Below are 26,231 nucleotides of genomic sequence, written 5' to 3' on the forward strand. Positions count from 1 at the left end.
TGAAGCGGAAGAAATGTATAAACTGCCAATCATCTGAGGTAACATTTGAATACTTTACAGGAATAAATAAATAAAAATGTACACAGTATTTTATTGCCTATCACTGACTTCACATTCAGTACTCCTCCTCATCTATTCCGCAGTTATCCTCCTGGTATTAACAACAAAGTTCACATTTCAAGTGACTTTAAACTATCCACCTGCATATTCAAAACCACTTGTACAGCAAATACTGCTAGCAAATCTGCACAAAAGCATTCAGTCGCAATTAGCATACTTTCTGCATCATTGACCAGTGTGGTGTTTTGCAGACCAGAACAACACAAATTCACAGCTCGGATTACAGAGATTTCTCTACAATTCAAAGGTTAATCACATTTCTACAATTATTCACTGCTACATGGAACTTTTAATAAGTTTTCAAAAGCTCCAAGCAAAAACGGATTTGCAGATTTCTTTTTCTTTAACATGAGGCTAATCTAATACACCGAAGTACTACACCAAACACTTTAATGCATAACAAATTAAGCGGATGTGCCTGGAAATAATCAATTGAATTCACATAAAATAGCAGATAAGACCTTGATATGAAATTCATGGAAATACAGAAGTATCACATAAACTGTTTCTAGAATGACATCTTCAAACGAGAAACAATTCCACCTATCAATATGTTGTCAACTACTGGGGGAAAAAGAAGGGCTGGCAGCTAAAAAAAAGTATCAAGATTCCCATTACAGTATTTATAGTAACAGATCTGTATTATCTTATTTCGTGATTTCATCAGACAGGAGGTTAAAGCATTCTGTTATTTATCCACATTATTATTAACATTAAATACTACTCAGTGATACAAGAAAAGAAAGCTCTAGTCAAACAGAGAAAAACCATTAGCTTGCCCTCAGTGTGTTTAAATTATTCTGGAACTGCTGGAAACCACAGGAAGTTGTTCAGAAAAACTCTGCTACACTTATCCTGAATCCACTTGAGACTTCAGCAGGACATATCCCTACAAATGAACCTCATGTATTTTATATAACTGCTTTTATTAACTTATAAGAAGTTATGGGGGGGGGAAATATGAAATATTAAACCTGTTATCCCACCAATGCAGATCTGTCCTTTAGCTCTCCACAATAGAGTCAGTTTGCATCACAAGGTTAACATTAAAATAAAACAACACAGCTTCTCCATTTTGTTACACAAAAACGCGGTGATGACTTTTGTTACACAAAAATTTCAAGAACAGCACAGATACAAAAAGCCCTTGAGCTGCATTGTTCCATATTTCACTGTAATAATAGCCATAACTAAACAGCTAAAGATAAAGGTTATCAACTGCTTACTTCTAACTTGACTTGCAAAGTTTTGGACAGCTAAGCAAACTTCAAGACTCCTAAAATAAGCTCAGCTTTGTCTCTCTTGCTCTACCCTCTATTTACATTCTTCTTTTCTTCCCTGTATATTATGCAAAAGGCTTCTACTTTTTAATCTCATAAAAAGCATAATTAAGTTCCACATGACACTAAACACACCCTAGCTGTTTACAAAATCATTCCAATCATGCCAAAAAGATAACACAGCTAAAAGTGCTAGCAATACTGTAAATAAGACCAAGTCTAGACTACTCGAGAGACAGGTTTTACGTCTGGAATCCCAAACACTAGAAGTTGGAGGCCCAACAGTAGCAAATTATTTTCCTTAATATAAACTCAACAACTCAAATATATCAAGGGCATAAAGCTCTAAGTAAGTTGGCAAGGTATCCTCAGAAGGGGAATTTTTTTTTTTTTTTAAATAAACAATTCTGCAGTTAGTAGTCATAAAGACAGTACTATAAACAGCAGGATTAGATAAGATCTTAATATCAACATTTATTGACTGTAAAACATGAAGAGGAGCTGGAATTTTTAAAAAAATATTTGTGAACAATTTTTGTTGATTTTTGTTTCACCTTGTAAAGAAGCATGAAATACAAAATTCAGCTGAAGTGCAGCTGATCAAATGCAGAGTTTGTGTTCCCAACTGAGGAGACGGATGTGAGATGAGCTGAAGGTAGACAAAGGTTCTTCCACAGAACTTGAAAACTGCTTTAATATACTAAAGAAAAGGCTAAGCAAATATACAAAACAAATACTCTTCTACCAAAAAGTGGAAGGATACCATAAACAAACACACATCTAATTATGAATACTTTAAATTGGCTCAACAATCAGAGCTTAATTTCAGGCTATTTAACTAGACGTAACCTTATCTAGGTTTTCTATGCCTGCGCATACTCACTACTCGGAGAGTACTTTCTGCAGCAGATGAGTCAGAAAGTCACAGGTACATTCCAGTACCAACTAGTATTTCTCTACAACGTTCTGAAACGACAATATCTAAATAATCCAAAAATCTACAAAATGTTTTGGGAAAGATGGAGGTATGTTTTAGCTACATATTTCATATTAGTTAACCACAAAATACCAGAGAGAGCTCTAAAAACTGACTGCTTCGTATAAAACTGTGATGCTTTATTAATAGCCATTAACATAGCAGCAACTTCCTCTTTGTTTCTCAAAGCAAAGCAGCACCAAAACCCCCTTCATAACTATTTGTATAAAAATAACACTAGAATGCTTTCAGTAAGTCACGAGGCAGTTATTTACTTTGGACATTGTAACAAAAAAGTTGAATCATATTGTAGGAACATTTCGCTATTTCTGTCCAGTGACACCAATGACTTGGTTATATCTTAGATTTCTGCACAACTGGTGAAAGCAGGAAGTTAAGGTTTTGTTAGGACTGAGTGACAGCAGCGATATATTCACGCCTGGAGTGCTAGCTAGCACACCCACCCAACAGACTTCCGACAGAGAACGCTCCTCATCACCTGAAACCTACTTTTAATATCTTTTTTTCAGGATTTCCAGATTAACTTCCAGAACTTCAGTTGTACTTATAGGTGAAATAAGTTCTTCAGGCAAGTATAATATTCTGCAGTAATGCCAACATGCTTTTGATAGCTCAGTACTACCCATCAGATTGGAAGTGGCTGACACTGCTATATGGGAATTGGGTCCAAAATTACTTACTTCAGCTAGAAACTAAAGGGAAATTCATCTTTGTGGAGAATCAGAGTGGTTACAGACATTGTCTTTCCCAAACAATCACTGAAATGTGGTTGCATTTTGTTTGATAAACTCCACTTTAGCATGTCTTTGAATAAAATTATTATCTCCTTCTTAAACATTTTTTTTTCCTAACAAATGAAAGACATTCTTTGCCTTCCTGGATCACTTACTACTTTATTACTTAAAATGCCTTTCAGGACAGCCAAATTTATGTTATCTGCATGTTGTATGTGTGCCGGAGAGGACAGAGGGCTTGAAAATCAGTTACTGCTAACTAGAGGTTTTTTAATTTCCTTCACAATTCAGGTATTCAACTTCAAAGCTGAAGACACAAACATGTTTGAAGATAATCACATGCAGATATGCTTTCTCAGTTTAGAGCTTATTTTCCCACTTCTCAGTACCTTACAGTTCAATATATTCTATCCTTTTACACATACTTGCCACATAGAGGAATAACATGGACTATAGTTATGGGTTTTTCTTCAGTTCAGCTATTTAGGAGAGCCAATCCTGAATAAATTTGAGCCCCAGTAACTTTTGCAGACAAAACACCAAACAAGAAAAAACATTGTCTCTATAAAAATATTTGATTAGCAGAATGTCAGATTATAAACATTCAGATGAATACACTAAAAGAAAGTAAGCACGTAAAATCTTCAACCGTCAAACACTTTTGTTTAAAACCATTTGCTTTGCTCTCCCATTTCCTGAATTGCTCTCAAGACTAGCTCCTTAGCAAGGGCACAGCATTCAGACATGCTCCCATGAAGCTGCGATACTACAGCAAAAATTAAGCCATTCGTTGAGGAAGGCTTAAGCACACCACACAACAAAAATTTTGCTATAGATCCAGGTAATGAATATCAAATTGATATGCCAAACATCATTCCCACCAGTTCATTCTGAATTCTAGGGCCTCCAGACACGGACGTGAAACGGGGCCAAATGCTCTGCTGAGGATGTAGAGAGCCCAGCCCATTGCTCACACACACCTCCTCCAAATGATTTAACAACTATCACTCATGGTCAGACATGTATCAGAAACAGTGTGGCCAGCAGGAGTAGGGAAGCGATCGTGCCCCTGTACTCGGCACTGGTGAGGCCGCACCTCGAATACTGTGTTCAGTTTTGGGCCCCTCACTACAAGAAGGACGTTGAGGTGCTGGAGCGTGTCCAGAGAAGGGCAACGAGGCTGGTGAGGGGTCTGGAGAACAAGTCTTATGAGGAGCGGCTGAGGGAACTGGGGTTGTTTAGCCTGGAGAAAAGGAGGCTGAGGGGAGACCTCATCGCTCTCTACAACTACCTGAAAGGAGGTTGTAGCGAGGTGGGTGTTGGTCTCTTCTCCCAAGTGATAAGCGATAGGACAACAGGAAATGGCCTCAAGTTGTGCCGGGGAGGTTTAGATTGGACATGAGGAAAAATGTCTTTACTGAAAGAGTGGTGAAACATTGGAACAGGCTGCCCAGGGAAGTGGTTGAGTCACCATCCCTGGAGGTATTTAAAAGACGTGTAGATGAGGCACTTAGGGACATGGTTTAGTGGACATGGTGGTGTTGGGTCGATGGTTGGACTCGATGATCTTAGAGGTCTTTTCCAACCTCAATGATTCTATGAATCCAAATAACTACCATTAGCAACGACTGCACCCAGCCTGATTTCATAGGATAACACTACTGTATTCTTCACTGCATTATTCCATAAATTGGAAGAAAATGCTGCATTTCAACATGTCTAGTTTTGTTGATCCTATAATATAAATTGAACTTCAAAAATAGATATTTAAAAATACCTAACCTTATTTCTGGAAGAAAAATGAGATCTTGGATTAAGCCAGGAATATCTAATACTAAAATTCACCTATTAGGAGATATGCTTTTAGTTAATGAGAAAGCATTGAAAGAAATGCAGATTTTGGTACTGATATCTTCTGGACTTAATCCTCAACATACATCTTATTAACCTACCAATGCCAGCTAATGATTTTATCACCAAAAAGGCATGCAACACCTCTGAAGTCCCTGTAAGGTTTGCTCAAGAGCTGAGACACTTACTTTTCACCATCTGGGTTTATAAAGAAAAACAGAATTGAAATTAAGGAATAGCTTTAACTTGCATCATTTGAAGGGTATGTATTTTGTTTGATACTCCATCTCACACACCTGCCTTACTAAATTCAAGGCTGCTGCAGAGATCCCAGGAACCACCAGAGTGAAATAAAGAAAGAGAAAGAAGCGATGTTTTGGCTCCAAGCAACAGTGTCAATGATCAGTTCAGAAAACAGCACCTGAAGCACATGATTATCAGCTTCTAATTTAAATCGTGTATTCTGTACTCTTCCTCTTCTTTGAGACTTGTTAGAGATGCTAATGAAATGGGCACGTGCTACGGCTTTCAAATTACATACCTCAGTCTCAGGGCACAGAGCTCACACTTCTCAGTGGGGGTGAGGTCAGCCTATCTTCAAATTAAAAAAGGAAATTCTGGTTTGAGCAAAGCATTACTCAAGAAAGAGAGTGTAAAAATGCCAAGTGAAACTTCTTCCTCGCTTGCTTAACTGACAAAATGCCATCTTAACTTCTACTGGACCACATAAAACATTTATTCTGGGTCTTATGATCTGAAGATGCTGGAGGCATAAGGGAAAAAAAAAACCCGTAACTAATTTCAAGCCATATTCCCTTTCTTTGATTATGAAGCCAGTCTCAAATAAAGAGGACTAGATTTTCCACTACATCACAGTTGAAAAACGTTGCAAACATTTCTATTACAGATCAAATACACAACATGGCTGCTCATAGCTGTGAGCATATAGACACAAAAAACCCCCAAACCAACCCTAAAAAGTCCCTAAGTTACGCTGCCATTAAATCATCAGCTCCTGGAGCACCACATTCTGTGTATTGATACTCCAAATAACAGACAAGAGTAGTAGAATCTGTTAAACTGAGATACATATCACTGGACTATGTCTTGATGCTTGTTCAAGATACATTTTATACAAGGTATAATTTCCCTGTAAGAAAATCCTTCCTGTATGCTTAATTTTCGGTTAAATTTTGTTTTGGAAGAAAATTAATCATAGAGATGTAACTTCTCTCGAACCAGCTACTGTTTACATACCATACTTTTGTTATTTGTATAAAAATAATTTGTAGGGACACATTATCTGCTTTAAAGATTATTAGGCATTTTACTGTCTGTCACTTGAAGGACTTGTCTTGATGTACTGAAATAAGAAGTTGACCAAGGTGAGATTTCTCAACCATTTGATTATTTCCTCAGCCATTTGAAGCAGCAATTACTATTCTTTACCTAGCAGCAAGTATTAAAAGAAAACTCAAAATAGGCAAATTAAGCCACAACGTACACTGAAAACTAGGTTTAGTCAGATTAGGCTAGTTACTATTTAATGGAAATGAGCAGTTTTCTGTTGTCAGGGCAAACAGCGAGCGACTTCCATTTCAAGCCTCAGTGTTTTGTGCTCCTGCAAAGATCTGCACCATAACTTTTATTTTGATAATATTGCATGTGAAATTTGCTTCCAGGTTAAATAAAAACAAGCATGTAAATGTACTAGAACATTTTAGTTCCTTCTTCCTGCTTCTAAAGTATGTTCCAAGTTCACCAAATTTTGTCTTCCAAATAAAATCTTGGACTTCCTTCCTCTGCAAAACGCTTCCTCTCTGGATTTTTTCCCCTGCCAATTCCTGTTTAGAGCCTCAGGAAACTTTCATGCAGTTTATTTGACAGACAGCAGATGATTCCCACCTCTTTGAAAATAGACTTCTGAGATGAAGCAGTGAGGAGCATCCAAACACCTTCTCCTAATACTTGAGTAGCTCATTCCCTTGAGGATGTTTTTTTCTCCTCCTCATTATCATTTTTTAAAAGAAGCAAAGGTAAAAATGTATCCTGTTCATGTAACATGCATGTTACATGCATCATGTGCTTGTTTATTTAAGTTAAAACTTTGAGGTCTGCAAACACGTTACCTTTTTGCACTATTAATGCTTGGCAACAATATAAGTAGCGTGGTGAGGAAGGGAATACATTCAGCCGAATTTCAAATTATAATAGCTCAGACTTGCACTGTCTCCAAAGTTTACTAAAATGCTCATTCATCACTGCAAGGTAGAAATAATAATCAGAGACTTCCACCACAAAGAAATAGAGATTCCCACCAAAAGCCATTAAAAGGAAGAGTTATAAGCAATACACAGTGTCAATGGCTTTTCCTATGTTTTTTAAACAACATCCATCTAATCTAACGTGCTTCCCACCATGGGAACAGGAACGGTGTGTGGGATCAGGACTCCGTCTAGGCGCGGTGCCTTTACAGATACAGCACAGCCTGACCTATGCTGCCCCTGCAATACCCGCCTTGGGTCTGCCAATAAGTAACAGTACTCTGGATCTCACAGCGATCCCCACAAGCGATTAGGTTCAGACCAGCGATGCTTTTCAAACTAGACCTGTCGTCTGTGGCAACCAAAAAGCTAGCCTGCTGTCGCAAGGGCTGCGAGTGCTCAGCTCTGCTATCAGCGCTCTTTCAAAGCAAATTTCCTATTTAGAGCTGACAAGAGATAAGCAGGGCTGGCAGCAGTCAGCCCAGCCAGCAACTGCAACCGACAGCTCCTCATCTGGTGTATCTGACTGGTCGGAGAAGGAGTTTTGACAGGGCAGCTTGTAACGTGAGTAGTTTCACTAGTCAGTTATGTGAAATGATTTGCAAAGGAGCGTAACTGAAACAAGACACTTGCAGAGCAAAACATTGTTTGGACTGCGTTTTGCTTTAGCAGTGCATACGTGTGGTCAAGTAAGATTGCAAGCATGCACTTCTAGAGACACACAGACCTCCAGCATGGAAAGCCTGACCATCCAGGTTTCTAAAAAGGAAAAGCCCACACTGAACTGTGATCTCTCTTATTTAATTAGCAGTATGTAAACAAGATACAAACTAATTTTACTGGCAGAATTTTTGCTGGTAGTATTTCAAACCCAAACTCAGGTATCTCAGAAAAGTTTGTCTTTTACCAGCACCATGCGGAATTCAGCTGCGTTACCACACTTGCTGCCTCTGCCTCAAGAGCTACAGATCTGTTCTGTGCGTGCTCAAGCGCACCCTGACGAGGGTGACGGCTCACTCCGAGCAAAAGCAGAAATATTTCTGAAAAAAGCAGAAAACTGCCCCGCTGCCCGGGAAGAGCGACAGGGGGAAGACAGGCGGTTAGGTTTCCCCGAATAGAAACCTATGTACAGCTTTCACCCAAATACATTTTTGCATGACGAAACTCTCAACGTGAGTGCTTTTGGGCAGCTCCCACCTGGAAAGCCGCTCCGAGGTGGTGCCGGGGCTCCGCGGCGCCGAGAGCCGCCGGGACAGGAGTCGCCAGCGAGGCGCCCCGGCCCCGGCCCCGGCCCCGGCCCCGCGGGGGCTTCCCGAGTTCCGCCCCGGCCACCGCATTTCGCCCCCCCATGCTGAAACCTCAGTAACTCCGGGGCGGCGCTGGGAGCCCAGCTCTGCTTCCCAGCGCCACCCCGGGGTCCGCCACCTGCAGCCGCCGGGCAGCCAGGCCCCCACGGCCGCCCCCTCGGCGGGGTGGCCGCCGGGGCGCCGCCGAGCTGCCGGGCCCCAGCCCGCCCTGCCGCTGAGGCGCCGCCGAGCGCCGGCCCGCCCTGCCGTCGCCGCGCAGGGGAAGGGGCTGCCCGGCGCGGCGGGAGCGGGACCCCGCGCCGAGGAGGGGTGGCACTTACTGTGTGGGCGCGGGGCGGGGGCGGCGGCGCCTCCTCGGGGCTGGCGGCAGGAGCGGTGGGAGCGGCGCTGCCGAGGCGGTGCGGGCGCGGCAGAGGCAACCCCGGCTTCCCGCGCCGCGGGGCGGGGCGCGGCCCTGGCGGGCGGGAGAGGGGCGGCTCTGCCCTCCGCGGCCCGGCGCCGCCGCTCGCCCCGGGGCGGGAGGGGAGGGGAAAGGCCGGGCCGCCCCCCGCGGCGGGCAGCGTGTCCCCCGGGCGGGGCCCGCCTGCCTGCCCGTCGCCGGTCCCACTCGAACTTCCGCCGCCGCCTCTCACCTAGGCAAGCAGCTCGCACAGCCCCGGGGACGCTCGGGCGGCAGGCAGACCGGCACAGCGGCAGGCAGTTCGGTTAGATTGCCCCCCCCCCCGGCACACAGAGAGGAAAACGTCGGGGGAGAAGAGGGGGTTAAACACGCCCGCAAAGGAAATCAGAGTCTCGGTGCTAGATTTTAGGGTACATCTTTTCTTTGCTCCTTCCCTGCTTTGCTACCAAAGGAGGAGTTACAGTTATTGCAAGGGCAAGTCCCAAATAAAATTGTTCTTCCGTTCTACTGAACTGTATCTGTTGAGGTATTTTTAATTTTGGTAGCAGCTTGCTGCCTAGTGTATAACTAGAGCAGGGACACTCATCTTTGTATCTCTTCTAGGGGTGGGAAAATTAGGGAGGTGGAGTTTCCCAAGACCTTCACAGGCTTTCGAGTTTAAATGAAACAGACAAGGGGTTAAAAAAGTTGGTTGTGCAACTAACACCATCACACATCTCTCATTCCACTGAGAAATTATTTAGAACTGACTACAGCTGATAGCTATGCATTGGGGGGGGGGGGGGGGGGACACGACACAAAAACAACAAATCCACACAAAACCCCCCAAAACATCAAAAAGCTAATACAAGGAAAGATCAAAACCATGCACATTTTAGAGCTAGAAATTGTGAGAAATAAGAAACACTAAGAAACTTGGTAAATCAATCTCTTTATTTTATAGAAAGTAGTTTGATCAGTGTGCTGAACCTGCCATTAGAGGTGGTTTTGCTATTTTTAGTAAAAATAAACATCTGAAAAAACTACCTTGGAGGACATATCATCTCCAAGCTTATTTCCTTTTAATCACTGTTGGTTTTTTTCACACCTATTGCAACTAATCTAACACTGGGTGCTGTTAAGAGGAAGGGAGTGGTACCTAATGTACGGTATCTCAACAGTTTATTTCCTGTAACTGGTAGCGAGGTTCCTAAAACTCAGTAGAAGACGTATAAGCTCACCTTGTGCCACAGCAGTGCGGTACAAAATCTGCATCTATTCCATTCTCCATCTTTCTCCATAAACATCCTGCAACATCAGCTGTCAGCCAAGAATTTTCTGGTTACAAGTCACACAGCAAGCCAGTTTAAGTACCCAGATGGCCAGAGTTTTAACTCTCACAAGTTACTAAAGTAACAGTAAAGAACTTGGATCATGTATCTGTTTGAGGTAACTGAATCAGTTAGCAACACAAGAATGACACACTCTGATTGCATTATGTATTGCTACATAGACAAACACAAGTCACAACTGCTAGTCTATGATATTTAAAAGGGACATTATCAACTACAAGCTAAGTAATTTTGTTGATTAAGCAGTGGTAAATGCAAATTTTAAGTTCTATTTGTGCACATGGCTACTTCAAGCACAGAACCCGGGGTAGCCACTATTACCCTTCTGTTTGAATAACTTGCACAGCAACAGGGAGAAGCATTAATTGCTGGAGGACAAAAGTCAGTGGAAGTTGTTATGGGCAACAGCTGGAAGAGTTCTGAGTTGAGTTTTTCCCCAATGACTAGATTTGAAGTTGAGAGTGTCCCTTTAAAAGCTTCAGATACAACAGAAGTTAACTCCTTTTGATTCCATCATTATAAGAAAGCTACCGATAATTTGACTTACAATAATTGCTAAATATCAATGAACATTATACAAGCAAACAACTGATTTGTAAATGAAGTAGCAGCAACATAGAATTCTCGAAGGTTGAGTTTCTGCAGGATTTATTGGAAAGATTATGAAGGTGTGGCAAATACATTGTGATTTTACATAATTTAGTTTTGAGAGTAGCTTATGGTAACTATAAACATTATTGAAAATGCCTGCTCACAGTCAGTACTTTTCTGGTATAAGCATAAGTTTGCCAGGATTATTCATAGTGCAGCTCTACTCAGAAAAGTGACAACATTGTATGTCTTGGCAAATTACATATAAAATTTGCTCAGTTCGCAGATAAGACAGCTTTTTGTGATTGCCAGTACAATAAACTGAGCTTGAAATATTAAAGCTAATGAGATACAAATATTTAGGGACAAAACATCAAGGGCATTATTATATAATGTTGCCATGATTTTTGCACATCTTCCTTTTCTGAATGCAACTTTGTTAGTTCAGTGGGTGCATAAGACTAATGCATGTATATAAGCAGATACAAAGTCAGGGTTTCAGTTGATTCTCAAGGAGTGTGCTGCTGTTAACTCCACTGTTTTCCTTCTTTCATAAGAATATTAGAAACTCTGTCACTGAGCAGATACGACATACGCATTGAGCAAGTCTGTTTTGTAAGGTGGTGTCACTTTTAGTCAGTCACTTTTCTGGTCCATCACTGTACTTAAACTGTTTTGATATCAATTTTGATTTCAATCTGTAAGTGTTGTGGAAGAACAATTACAATTGAATCACTGAACAGCTGTACCAGTTTGAAATGCTGTCACATGTTTCTTCATGGCAAAATATTCACATTCTTTTTATTGCACAATTTGAAAATTCAGGTTATGTGCATAAAAACCTTCATAGTGTTTGCACTGCAACTTGTGAAACATACATTTAAAATGACCTTAATACATTTTACAAAATCTTTTTAAACAATTTCATATTCTTAAGATAAAAGCATCCTGAGAATGTTACAAAGTTCGTTTTACAAGCCCTTCATTTCTGCTATGCTTTATTTATCCCCATAGTTCCTAATTTGACAAGTTTATTTTACAGTTAATCTTGGTGCTACATTTCACAAAATATCTTTTAGCAAAAAGTACATCATTGGCATTCAAGTAATCCAGCCTCACATCTAATTTACAAATTAAACCTCTGTCAAGCTCTCAAGTCAGGAAAAGTAAACCAAAATACTTACAGAAACAGTTTTTAGCTGACTGAAAAAAAATGTAAAGGCTTTGTGCATTAATAATTTGGTCAAAAAACATTTAAGTTATGCAGTTTAATATTTTGGCAAAAAAAATTCCATCTATCCCTTAAAAATTGTTTTCTTTCATTTCACACCAGATGTAAACATACAGTACAAAGACTGACAGTGTTAAAGTACTTTGCTGTTGAACTTTTTTCCTTTTTCCTTTTTTAAAGTACTTAGGAAAAGCAGACAAACAAGAACGTAAGTGCTAAGAATGAACTGAGTATCTTTGGGCTAAATAAAAGTCTTACTGGAAAAAATGTAAAAATAAATTAGGTTTTTTTTTTCCTCTACAGACATGTAAATAAATACTCTTTGAAGAAATTCTAGTGCCATATCCTAAAGCAGTATCTTCCTGTATCATTTTGATCAAGACTAAAGCTTCACACGTAATCTTGACTATTTTACTAGGAAGATACCCATTAATATTTACATATTTTTGTAAAGGGAGTGTTCAGGGTTAAAAATATATTTCTTTTTTAAAAGTTAAGCCTGCCATCCTGATGGCAGTGATTCAAGCTATAGAACAGAAGACAAGTTACAGAACATCCTTCAGTTTCTTATACCCTAGATCAGAGGAAGGAGATCAGGCAAGCCAGAGAGGTAAACAGCCTGGATTCCAGGAATGGAGACAGACAGTGGTTCGTTATATGAATGCTTGCATGGCCAGGAGTATCTACTCATACAGGCTTTGTTTCTCTTCTACACATAGGTATAAATTTTTATTGTCAGCTGACTAAACAAATTGAGAAGAGAGACAGTTATTGTTGCCACAGTGAAAGAGCTAACATTATCTAAGGTTTCCATCTGGATGCACCTGCTTTTAGGAGGCAGCCAGGTGTTGAATATAAGCAGATGCCATGCCCAGATGGTACACTCCAGGTGTGTGACTACCTCAAAAGGAAAAGTAAACCACTTCAGCAACATCTTAATATTATTATAAGTATATAATTCGGAGTCACATATAGCTTTTATCTTAGGCAACGATCAAAATCTGAAGGACCTTGTTAATCTTTAAGGCATCAGTGCATGAGGGACTAAAAGCTCCAGGTAATAAATATGGGAGGGGGGGGAGAGGCAGGGAGGAAGCATCTTTGTGGCACAAGCTATCATTGTGTATCTACTCTGTTGGCTAGTTCCAGGAAAAATATTTTCAGGGATGGCAGAAGGGGAATGTTATACACTGTTCTGAGAAGAATATTAGATCATAAATTTCACATCATTTTTTAACACATCATTTAAAGGGCTGAATCTGTCGGGCAAGATTCTCATCTTTACTGTTCCATCAGCACCACAGGAGAATATGTGATTTGCTGGTCCTGTCTCAATTTGCATGACACCCGTCCCAATGTTTCTGAAGAGAGACTGTCGAGCATGCTCGCTGATGAAAGTGTGAAGAAGATTAAACGTAGACAGACTCCATACCTGAAAAAGCATCAAAATGTCAATCTCTTATAAGGATAATTACCATGATCTTAAAATTCACCAGTAATGAGTCATGGAAAAATTGGACTACATTTTGCATTCATTTTTCTGACACTAACTGTAAAAGAAAAGATGCATTAATAGCATCTGTAGCAATCTGTAATGACACAGTTATAGAACATTAATATTCATTTTCTATAATAAGGAACATATACGGGGACTAAGGTAAGACTAACATTTCATAATTAAATTAGTAAATGTGAAAGTCAGGGTTGAGAACAAATGCAGAACGTATGACATATCTGATTATTCCACACCTATGCAAGATTCTTTTTGAATTTACACATCATTACCACCTTCATCTCTCTGCTCCCTCCCCCTCATTAATACCTTTATGTTGCCTTCAGCAGATCCTGTGACAAAATACTCTTCTGTAGGATCAACAGCAATTGCTTTGACTGGAGAATCATGACTCTGGAGTAACTGTTGCTGCTGTTTTTGGCGAAGGTCAATTATACATGTAAAGCCTTTTCTGCCTCCAGATATTAACAGCTGATGTTTTGGAGCATATGCTAGCACAGTTGCTCCACTATCATGACAGATAAAAGCTGAAAGCCAAAGCAAAGTAATTTAAATTAACACACAGTACTAACTTCAATTTCACAGTACTAACTTTAATTTTCCATCAACCTCTAATGGTTCAAGATAGTAGCAACAGTGACTTTGATGCTGTAATCCAATTGACCACAACCAGTCCATTTATTGCAGTACCATATATATACATATATATGTAAGCCCAGGTTCACATCAGACATCCTGAAGTTGCATTATTCTCAAATTAAGCAGTTACAATCTGTATGAAAAAAAATTATACTCTTCTTTCTCTCCCTGTGTAATCACAAACTATTAAGCCTTGACCAGAAACAGATTCTTTTCAAACTCTCCAGTGCTTATTATTTTAAGGCATATGTTTCCCGTAAGAAATGTCCTCCTAAATTACTTGCCCAATATCTTGTAAGTTCCCACTGGTTATTTTATTTTTAATTTGCTGCTTTTCACATTTGTTTGGACACGTCTACTCCCCCAAATGAGCGGAGGAAGTGAATGAAGATTATAATTATCAGAATAAAGGCCAGTATGTTTGAGACTAGACACTATGAATCCTAACACATGGCATGTAGTATATTCTACTTGCAGTTCAAAGGGCTCTCTAAATTTATGTTTAGAAATTCCATGCGTCTCATACATACACTTAAGTAGTCACCACACTTCAACTACAAGGAGTTCACAACTCCTCTCTCTGAGCCTAATTCTGTATTTCAGACATTGAAATGTATTTCTTTTCCACTGCAACAAAACATTAGTAATAAAGTTAATGAAACCCCAAGAAATATTTATTACATCTCAAAAAGCATACTTATAGGAATAATTCTTCTAAAGCATTTTTGTAATACTGTATGTAGATATCTATACATGCGCACACACAAAGAAAGCATTTAAAAAATTCCACGGTATTTGGCATAATACATAGAATAAAAGTGTCATAGGACTGGACAATCTTTGAAAGCAAAAATGCACTACTTTACAAATATAGCAGTAAGTTCACCTTTTAGTTCAACTGAAAATTACTATATGAGATCTTATTTGTACATCTGCTTGTTCAATATTTTAATTAAAAAATCAATGAATATTTTCTAGACAATTGGGTGCGTTTATTCATATACATACCTTCAGAGAACCATTTTATAATCATGGCTTCTCTGAGGATAGGATTTTCACAGAGGCAATGAAATATTTAACAGTTCATGAAAAGCATGTCTTCTCATACTCTCCAAATAGATAATGTATCTGCAAGTGTCCAATGCTATCTTTGTAGTACCATTATTTGGTCTAACGCTTAATTGATAAATTTTGAGTGGGGCCTCTCCGATTCATGAGTACAGACACAGGAACCTTGAATTTAAGGGTGTGGATGCATATCCTACAAACACGTATCTCATAACAGTGCTAAAAACTGTAGTTTTGACAGTGTTACAGCTATTGTCTTCTCAACAAGCTAGTAAATACAAGCAGGAGTTGCTCAGATTCTTTTAAAAAGGAACAGAAATTACAGATGTCTGGCTGGCAGGGGTTGCACTTGTGGTGCAAAGTTACAAGGTATGCAAAGGAAGGTGCTCATGTCCATGAAACCAATCATTTATATATAGCACATCTACTATATAGCATCATTTCTCAAAAATCTGTTTTTATATTCCTGCTGGTGCACTCACACAGGACAGTGAAAGATGTTTTACTGCTAATATTAAAATTACTTCCCATAATAACTTTTCCATAAAGACACACACATACATATTTTTTACTGTGATCAAATATTTTGCTGGTTGTATTTTACTTACCATGCACCAAGCTATTTGCAGGTGAAACCAAAGTATCCCAAAGACAAATATTTCTGTAGAAAAAAGAAGTTTTAATTCAGCAAGAAATGTTCTAAAATATTTTGAACACTTGAAAAGTCATCTGAACCTTAAAAAGATTGTTTTAGGCATAAAAGCACTGTAAACAGACTTTCAATGATTACTTTTGAGCAGACCCCAAATTACTTTCATAGTTATACATATACTATAAGAACATGCCCTCTACACAATCATTCTATGACTGATTATTCTCATAAAGGATTCATATTGAGATTACAATCTTTTGTAGCTGAATTCACCTGAATGTTAGCAGGTTTTGCTATTTCTTGATCAAAACTTACTTAAAAAAATAAGTGTGAAATGAAGAGCTATGCACAACTCCCTATGTCTATAAAAGTAATTTAAAACAGGCTCGTATGAATAGAATAGTTTTCAGTTGGAAGGACCTACAATGATCATCTAGTCCAACTGCCTGACCAATTCAGGGCTGATCAAAAGTTAAAGCATGTCATTAAGGGCACTGTCCAAATGCCCCTTAAACACTGACAAACTTGGGGCACTGACCACCTCTTTAGGAAGCCTGTTCCAGTGTTTGACCACCCTCTCGGTAAAGAAATGCTTCCTAATGTCAAGTCTGAACCTCCCCTAATGCAGCTCTGAACCATTCCCACATGTCCTGTCACTGGATACCAGGGAGGAGAGATCAGCACCTCCCTCTCCACTTCCCCACCTCATATGGAGTATGAATAGAGGATCTGTGCTTCCCTATGGAACCTCCTTTAATAGGCACATGAAATTTAGTTGCAAACATTGCTTCTCTCCCCCTCCCACAACGAAAGAGACCAGAAGTACACATGTTGCTCTTAAACTGCTTGAGGAGAATCATCAAAAAAAAGGCGGGGGGAAGGGAAGGAGAGAAAACATGGCACCACTTCATTTTTATGCATGATCACAGCAGTTCTTACCTGTTGTCGGAAGACAATCCTGCTGTGGCTATCAAAGATGACGAACTGATGAAAACAAAGTCATTGGCTGTTTTGTTATGACACTGCCAGGTCTGAAAAATTGCAGTTTAGAAATTATTAATTAAAAAAAACGGATTTTGTGTAAGCATGAAATCTTAAACTTCCTCAAGAAGGTGAGCTGTTTCAAAATCAATTTAAAGAACACAGGATATAAAGGTATGTGTATACATTCTGATACTCTTAATTTTTCACAGAAGTATACTTCCCAGTCCTGCGTTATTGGCAATTAATTAACAATTGACAATTATCGACAAGTCTCAAAGAACATTAAAGTTATTTCAGATCTAACATTGTATTTTCTACTCTCTAACTTAGTAAGTATGATTAAGATTTAAGAACTTCTCATACGGATCACAGGATGGCAACAATATATTATTAAATCTTGATTAATACTGGTTATCAGCACAATCCCTGCCCTCTCCTAACTATTCTAAAGGAGGAAGGAAAGAGAGCACAACGCAAGTTTATGGAAGCAAATTTAGTTTTCAGCTCACCAAATATGGTTTAGGTGAAGTTCCAGTAAGTGGGCAACATTTCCAATTTGTTTGATATAAACTTATACATCCATCAGCATCAACAATTCCAAACTGAAAAAAGGTAATATTAATTGTAAATACATATGTATGTATTACAGAGAAGTTATCCACAATTCAGAGAAACTACTTTAGATTTGAAGAATGTGATGTGTCTGCTAGTTTACAATTATGTTGGGGGGGAGGGGAGAAGAGGGTAAGTACAGAAGGCATTTGCCAGTTACCTTATTTCCTTGGTAATTGAATCTCATTCGAGTTACCCTTGAGTTGCCACCAGACCGAAAACATGTGATTTGCTGTGCATGACCCCATTCAAACATTCTTACACTACCGTCTTGAGCACCTGTCAGGTCTGCAACAGAAAATATTTACATGACTTTTCACAGGCGTTGTAGCAGTTGAGCAGGAAGGTTTCTTCCAAAATCTTAAGAAATCTCATACCAGCTCACAACATCCTCAAAATAACTAGTGCCACAGTATGCGCCATAGTACCTGGCATACCATAGGAATAGTGGGTACCACTGAAACTCAAACCCATGCTATTCAAACCTTATTGAACTGTACTTACTCATTATTTAAGAACTGTATTTAGATGGTACTGAAATAGGAAGCTATTTACTTGGAGATGATAATGCATTTTTTTCCCTGCTATCTTTCATCCAAGTCACAAATAAAACGGAAATACAGTACTTTTTGGTATTAAAAAAATATCACTGTTTCTAAGGGCTATTCTATATCCCACAGTATTTTTTTTTTTTTTGAAACAAAATAGTTTCAGTAAAATAGGGCTTATAAGCAACTTTTAAAACATAATAGATTGCTGTGCTAGTACAAAATAGCAACATATTAAGAAACAGGGCCAATAAGTAAATATATAAACTTTAGGTAACTTTTTTCTTTTTTTAACAAAACTGAACTTACAATATGGTAATGTTGGATGAGAAGCCATTCTTCTGACATTATTAATAGCCTTCTTGAGCATCTGTTCAATATACAAAATAATAGAAAATAATTAAACAATACTATTAACCAAAAACTTACTGAACTGGAATAATCAGTGATCACAGAGAGTTGTTTCCTATCAAAATTCCTACTGAAAACAAGTACTGGGTTTAGAAATTCAGATAGAAGTCAGTTTCTTCCAAGACTAGTGTAGATGTTAATACTTTTGCAGCTTTATACATCTAGGTAAATATTAACTTTTTGCTTCAGAGATTTATGGATCCAAATATAAACACTCCTTAGACTGCAGTCTTACCTCTTTTCTTGCCAATTCCTTTCTGATTCCATTAAATTTATTGGAATATTCCTGAATATTGTAAGATAAGCAAGAGAGAGGCAGAAGCATGTAAAGAAAGAGGTAAACAAACTTTAACAGAAGTAAAAAATAGGAAGGAATATATTTATTTTCAAGTCTAGTTAATTTATTGTCACTGATTGAAAAGTGATTATTTGTGGCCATCCAGAATAAGCAATATACCTAGCAACCGGTAAATCTTCAAAAGCGTTTGTAATTTTGCAAATACACATCCAATGGATTTTCAGCAGCACTTTTGTTCCTAAATTTCAAACTTTGCTTTGAGCAAGGTACATTACCAAGAATGCTGTTTTTCTTAGTTGATTAATTCCTAACTGGGAAGAGTTCAATATATGAAGAGGACTGGAGACATTAGACAATTCAGATAAAGACCCCATCTAATGAAATCGTAAGTCCAACCCACAACACCACAACTGGAAAAAAAATGGTAGGGATTTTCATCAGGGAAATGCATCTGTATCTTCCCTTCTTTTCCTTTTATTAATGTACATCAAAGTTAAGTTTTCATTCTTTTATTCCCTATTAGTTCTCCTCAAAAGCATCTGGCTACTTTGAGGACTGTCTTTCCTCAGAAAATTGTTGGATTCAGTTTGCTCATGAATGTATTATTTACCTGAACATTTGAGAGAAGAGGGCATAAGTTTATATTCATGCCAGGTGTTAACTTTAAATGGTAACACAAACAAAAGTTTGTTGCCAGAGCATACACTTTCAACACAGCAGCTTACCACTTACTACACATCAGTAGCAAGCTGGCACTGAACTACTTTCATGGAATCATTTAGGTTGGAAAAGTCCTTTAAGATCATCGAGTCCAACCATGACTTAACTGCTATAATTTTGTACAGTATTTTGCTACTGCTTTGTCACCGAAACAGTAGATAGTGAATCAAGTATTTTAAGTATGCTATTCTCCTCAGCCTCCAATCATATCAGGGTGTCAACTGGAAGAACATATGAATTACAAATTTTCACTTGCTTCATTTTACTAAATATGATCCAAAGAGTTGAAAAGCAATGTTCTCCAAATTTTCAGTTTGCAAACAAAAAGGAGGAAAAACACCTGGAAGGGAAATAATTTATTTTCTTGTTAAAGTTTCATGGGGTTTGGATTAGTGGAGTAATTGCAACCCTGTTGACTACATTTTGGAAGCAGATTTAGATCTTTCAATTCTCAAAGCTTTATTATTTGTTGAAGAGAAAGTCTTATGACTCTCGGTTACCCAAGTTTATTTCAAAACACTTTCCTGAAGATAAAAAAATAAGATTTTCAAATAAATATTTTCCTTTTTTCCTGTAAGTACTTTAAATGACAAGGAAAAAAGCTCAACGGTTTGGTAAAACATTGGTGAATAAAACAATATATACCTTGTAAGATTTAGGACAAGACAACAGAGGATGATATTCTTCAAACATTAGTGCATTATACCAATCAGTAAATAATTGCAATACTTTGCTCTCTAAACTTACAATTTATCTCTCTGTGTAAGTGAAAGAAAAAATTATTCATGCTCATTCTATTTCTTCACCAAAATGAAGAGCTGTGTTGTGTTTTATAGCTACCAACTTTTACCCAGAAGTCAATGGAAATCATATTCCTTCATTCAACAGATAAGCATGCATCGTGATCTCCTGACCCCTACTGGATTATGCTTTGGAAAAACGCATGCTTACAGAAACGTGCCTTTGAAAGACTAAGCTAACATAAATCTCTGGTGCAGCTTCTCTGATTTAGAAGCTAAGTATCATTATCAAATGCAAATACTTCCATTACCAATGTAACTGATATTTGATACTGCTAGTTTCCCCTTAACAATAGCTGATGGCTAGAACACCCATTACTTTGTTGAAGAATTAGGTGCTTTATGCCTAATGTACAGTAAGACTGAAGAACTAAAAAGCTTAAAATCCGATCCACCAGTTATTAAACTGGTGAATATTGGTGTCAATCATACTGGTTTGGAAGACAAGCTGTTGAACATTACCTGGGTTTCAAAGCTGACAGTACGTACTATTTACTTCAGTGCTTTCTTAGAAACACCTCCTGTAAGAACTGTGTAAACATACTGTACTGAAGGATCTGGTGGTGAGCCTCCTTACTTACCTTGTATGAACTGCATAACAAGAAACAGTGAAGAAGAGTAACAAAAAACCCTTAGGGCTAATAAAACATTAACTGCCTGAGTATCATAAGGCAAATAGTTTCCCCTGTTCATGGAAGTGAAGCAAAGACAACAAGACTGAAAAGCCAGTAATGGTAAAGAACAGTGGACTATATCTACTAAATGGGCTGCAAATTATGGAAAAGCAAAGACGGGAACAAGGATTGAAAGCAGTATCTGAAGGAACAAAGTAACAAATAGTAGCAACAGAAAGATTTTGGTGAAGCTGGTTTTCCTCCAGATTTGAGTCCTTCCACAGTAATACTATTTTCTCCCAAGAATCCCTATATCTTCCTTCATTTACTTTGTCCTTCATTCAGTACCTTTGTCTCCCCTCCCTAGTAGGCAGGTGTCGTTGTGTGCTGTGGTTGGTCCTCTACTCTGCCACAGTCAAACAGTATGCCAAATAAAATTTAGGTCCAAAGTTTAACAGCAAACGCATTCAACAAACAGACATATATCTTCAGGTTAGAAAGTTTTACTACATATAAACTAAGAAGTCATAAGAATACTTTACATTAATAGATTATGTAATTTCTTTGTTGAGAAATACACAAACACACACAAACTCTATACATACATATATATATATAAAAATAGAAGTGAGAGGAGAAAGTGGCAAAGTCATTCAAAGAATATTTGCAGAAGAGACCTGATTGTGATACCAGAGCTGCAAAACTGGCAACTAGGATCAGTAGTTCCTAAATAGAAGGAAGAGGTGTAGGTATTGGCACAATACCCACTTCCATGTGTGGATAACATTATCGTTCTTATAATGCTCATTCCTTATTTACTCCGCCTAATCATCAAATATTTTCAAAAATCAACTGCAATACAAATTAACATATGGTTCTTTCATTCTGCCACCACTTATCGACTTGCTCAGAGCTGTTAAACACCACAAAGTGCAGCCAAATCACAAGACTTAATGCATTCAGTTATCCAGGAAAACTCCACATCTATGTGCAGATAGGCTGAGAGGTATGGGTGTCTTGTATGACCATTTCAGTCCAGTTAAGTGGGTCCAAATAAGCACCTCCCAGCTAACTACTCAACAGATCTGCGTTATTAGAGAGCATCTGTGCTGCATAGGAACTAAGGTAGGTATGTCAATGGCCAGACTAGAATTATCATTTGATCTGAATTAAATTTGAGCTAATAGCTTTTTGCTCAGTGCCAAGCTTCACTCCAGACACAGAATCTTTCTAAAAGTAAGAGTTACCCTTGTGCAGGTGTCACCTCTGTGATCAGAAGGATCAATTTGCTCATGTGGACATAGTCACACTTTACTGGGTGTCCCCCACGCTAGCGTATTTCAGAAATGCCGAACAGAGGACATAATCAGTTTCACTAAAACACAATCTTCAGAAGTGAGGTATTTAATAATGCTACCAAGCAGAGTTATGGCAAAACTGTGCAGCACTTCAAAGAAGACAGAGCTGACAACAGCTGTGGAGATAAACAGTCATACATCAGTGTGACTTGTAGTTCAAACTATGCATCATGTTTGTAGTTGGTCCTATTTCTGCAGGACTGCCTTCCTCATTTTTCTTATGAAACCAAGAATCCCCATTTTTCCCCAAATTTAAGTTGCTCAGTTTCCAGAGCTTAATCCATTTCATTTGAAGCCTCTGTCCTGCCAGTGAAATCTGCTTTAGGAGTTCATTCACTGTCCTTTCTCTAATACAGGCTCGTACTAATATACAGTGCACTACAATGGTACTTTGTACCAGAGCAGAAGTTGATATTTACTTTTAAATAAAAGCTGGAATAGTCTGGAACTCAGAATGAAACTTAAGATTGTGCTTAAAATAAAAGCTACCTCGATATTTCACACAAATATTTCTACCCAGTTGTTATGAATTTATACCCTGAAATCTCCTGAATATATACTTTTTAGATACAGCATTTGGCTTCAAGTCAAAGAACAAAGCTGCAACTTCTTACCTGAATCCTTACTCTTTATTTTTAAATGATGTATCTTAAGTATAGAAAGCATATATGGCTTGACTAAAAACTTTGCTTGCTTAGTTGGTGTACCTTAAATTCTGTGCAGTATTTTAACCTATTAATCTAATGATTATAAAAAATTCCAGCTTGTCTTGATTACACAGAAAAACTACATTTACTTACATGCTAATTGTAAAATATAACCAGCAACACTGAACAGACAAAAGGAGAGAAGTAGATAGAGTACATAAGGCTAATCTTTGACAAGCGACTTACCACAGATGCACCCCTGCCAGTTTGTGTACTACCAAGCCAAGGCATATTGATAGGTGTGCCGGGATTACTATGAGTATAAGGAGTGGTTCCCTGAACATTTACCAGATCATCACGAGCATGTATAACTAAGAAATCATCAGCCCTATAAACGAAACAATATTATAAGTTAGATTCCAAACAACAACATAAAATACTGTGCTTTGTTACACTGATTTATACACAGTCAAACTGTGATACTGGAAACATAGAAAGTATACCCTTTATTTTCTATTTCCACATCATCATCAACCCAGGTATAGATTTGTGTAGCTAAAATCGCAGAAACATCTAATTCTTGAATGTCATGACTCGATGCTATTGCAATGCAGTTCCGATTTGCCTGCAAAAAAGTCACAAACACACACAAAGGCAGATACAAAAGGAATACTCAAAAAAGGTGCTTTTTTTATTTTCTCTCCTTATGGTACAGTTGTTCACAAAAACATGCACTTAATCAATTTACAAAACCCAAACATTTATGGCTGCAAATCTATATACTTAAACTGTCTAAACCTGACATTTCCCTTCTAAAAGTTTATTTGCATCTGGGATAGCATCACACAGTATTTGTATTTTATACCTCTCAAGCAGCTCTAGTTTCTCCTTGCTTTCCTCACAGGATAAACAAGAAGTAACTATACTACAATGCTTGCAACCAAGTTCTCCTCCTCTGCTTCTTAAGGCTTAAATGGTTGAACAGGAGAAGAAAAGATGACTTCCTGATTGTCTTCGACAGAGAAGGAAAAACATTCCTACACACAAGCTTAAAGAAACAGTAGAGACCACCACACCTTCCCTCAATCCATTGCACAATAGAAAAAAGACAATTTGCAGTAGAACTGTTTAATTATGAAAAGATAATTATGAAGTGCTTTAGAGAAGGGAGCACTGAGAGTTCAAGCTGTAGCAGGATGGCTGGCAAAGGATCTCTCACCCATTCACAATGGGACTACCACCTGTTTATCAGGTGGAAGTACAACACAATTAGATTATCCTACCTCCTTTATACTCACCTTATTGACTGCAAAAGCAGTAATGATGTCAGACTCTTTATGGATTATTCTTGCCTTGCCTCCTGGGTATCCCAAATCTGTTTCTATCTGTATTTAAAAAGTAAAGCATACTTAAATGCAAACTTCTATGCAACACTGCTTTTTACTGGAAATACAGAGACCAAACACTGGATTGTATGAAATTCCATGTAATTTTTTTTCTCAGTTTTAATTCCAAGAAAATATGACAAATATAACCTGTAATAATTAGGGTAAACCTGTTTCGTGTGTAATAATCTAGCTTCCCACTGCCATGTTGAGATTACCACAGCAACACAGAAAGCGTAATTTGTCACAGAAGTCACAGTACTGTGTTCATTCTCAAATTTTTCAGGGATGCTGAAAACCAGCAAGGCTATGTGCATACTTGGGGGTGTTGATAATAAAAAATTGAGTCTTGATGTTTTGTTCTTAAAAAAATTTGTTAAGTCTTTTCATGCTCTTAGCAAACACTTTTCACCACTGAAACTGATGAAATAGTCCAAAGGTACATACAGACAGGATCCTGAGCAGGAAAATACATCTGAACTTTGTCAGCTTATCTATTCACCATTCTCCACAATTAAATAAATCTGGAATCCTGCACATTACCAGTACCACAAACTTTTCACTATCACATTTTCTTCCCCCTGCCCCGCAATGTGATCTAATGTTGTATTTGAATCTTGTCTACCTTTTTGTATTTTAGAAATGCATCCAGGTATATGCCACCACACAACAAAATTCTAAACTCTATCAGCACTGTAGTACTCCTGTTCAAAATTAAAGAGCTCAGCATTGCAAGTATTAAACTGATAAATTACAGACTCCAGTCTGTTGTAGTTACAAAATAATTTTACAGTTAAAAAACCCAACATTGCCAAACAAACGGTAACACAAAAATTCAAACCTGAATTACAAATGTAAAATTCTGTATTTTCTTCAAAACACAAAGAATTATTCTGGAACCACCATTTCCCAGCCTCTCCCCTTCAATTTCTTAATTATCTGGTCTTTGAAAGATTTAAACAAGGATATTTTAGTTGAAAAACAGTAAGATGGTGCTGTCAAAAAACTGCAAACAGTCTTTTTCAAAGTCTGAAAAGTCTGTAGCTGTTATACACCGTGAAGTAGAATACCTTTTTTAAGATTAAAACAAAATTGATACTCCAGTGATCTTACGTATGTAAACCTGCAGAAAACTGCAGCAACAAACAGCTACAAAAATATGATCTGCGTTGTGTGGTGAACAAACCCACATGAAATTAAGATTTTTTCCCCAGTCAGTTCCAATTACCTACTTGCTAATACTGCTTTATCGCATAATTAATAACAATAAGGTAGTCCAAGGGCATCACAGGGTGTTCTCATTTCTGCCTTCTCACTAGTTTTGTAAAAGAACACCTGAAGAATACAGTATTTATTTGCATTTCTAGGCATAGTATTATAACTTTTTAGTCTCTCATACCAATCTTTCAATAAAGTTGCTATATGGGTTCATTTGTCACCATGTTTTGACTGGAGGCTTGCCGATGTGACGCCCATCTACAAGAAGGGCCGGAAGGAGGATCTGGGGAACTACAGGCCTGTCAGCCTGACCTCGGTGCCGGGGAAGATTACGGAGCCGTTCATCTTGAGGGCGCTCACAAGGCATGTGCGGGACAACCAGGGGATCAGGCCCAGCCAGCACAGGTTCATGAGAGGCAGGTCCTGCTTGACCAACCTGATCTCCTTCTATGACCAGGTGACCCACCTGGTGGATGAGGGAAAGGCTGTGGATGTGGTCTGCCTGGACTTCAGTAAGGCCTTTGACACTGTCTCCCACAGCATTCTCCTCGAGAAGCTGGTGGCTCACGGCTTAGACAGGTGCACCCTGCGCTGGGTCAAAAACTGGCTGGACGGCCGGGCCCAGAGAGTTGTGGTGAATGGAGTTCAATCCAGTTGG

At 38.4% G+C, this 26,231-nt stretch overlaps 2 protein-coding genes across 9 annotated transcripts in view; both read right to left on the reverse strand.

Annotated features, from left to right (window-relative positions):
• The window catches only part of TNFAIP8 (TNF alpha induced protein 8), a 63,354-nt gene extending 54,397 nt beyond the window's left edge, over positions 1-8,957 (reverse strand). Inside the window, exon 1 of the mRNA XM_076362555.1 lies at positions 8,874-8,957. Within this exon, the coding sequence (XP_076218670.1) occupies position 8,874 (1 nt within the window). The 5' untranslated portion in view covers positions 8,875-8,957. The remainder of the gene's footprint in view (positions 1-8,873) is intronic.
• Positions 8,958-9,876: 919 nt separating this feature from the next.
• Positions 9,877-26,231, reverse strand: part of DMXL1 (Dmx like 1) — a 91,685-nt gene continuing 75,330 nt past the window's right edge. For 4 of the 8 annotated variants that reach the window (XM_076362569.1, XM_076362565.1, XM_076362564.1 and 1 more), the window contains 11 exons: positions 24,269-24,355; positions 23,474-23,595; positions 23,217-23,358; positions 18,769-18,819; positions 18,432-18,492; positions 17,735-17,862; positions 17,472-17,564; positions 16,918-17,009; positions 15,935-15,987; positions 13,929-14,146; positions 9,877-13,538 (listed from right to left, as the gene is read on the reverse strand). In XM_076362569.1, coding sequence (XP_076218684.1) covers positions 13,314-13,538; positions 13,929-14,146; positions 15,935-15,987; positions 16,918-17,009; positions 17,472-17,564; positions 17,735-17,862; positions 18,432-18,492; positions 18,769-18,819; positions 23,217-23,358; positions 23,474-23,595; positions 24,269-24,355 — 1,272 coding nt within the window. In that variant the 3' untranslated portion in view covers positions 9,877-13,313. The remainder of the gene's footprint in view (positions 13,539-13,928; positions 14,147-15,934; positions 15,988-16,917; positions 17,010-17,471; positions 17,565-17,734; positions 17,863-18,431; positions 18,493-18,768; positions 18,820-23,216; positions 23,359-23,473; positions 23,596-24,268; positions 24,356-26,231) is intronic. The other 4 variants (XM_076362568.1, XM_076362567.1, XM_076362566.1 and 1 more) reach the window with 1 other exon arrangement.

This window comes from Aptenodytes patagonicus, chromosome Z, assembly GCF_965638725.1.
Source record: "Aptenodytes patagonicus chromosome Z, bAptPat1.pri.cur, whole genome shotgun sequence".
Classification (NCBI taxonomy): Eukaryota; Metazoa; Chordata; class Aves; order Sphenisciformes; family Spheniscidae; genus Aptenodytes; species Aptenodytes patagonicus.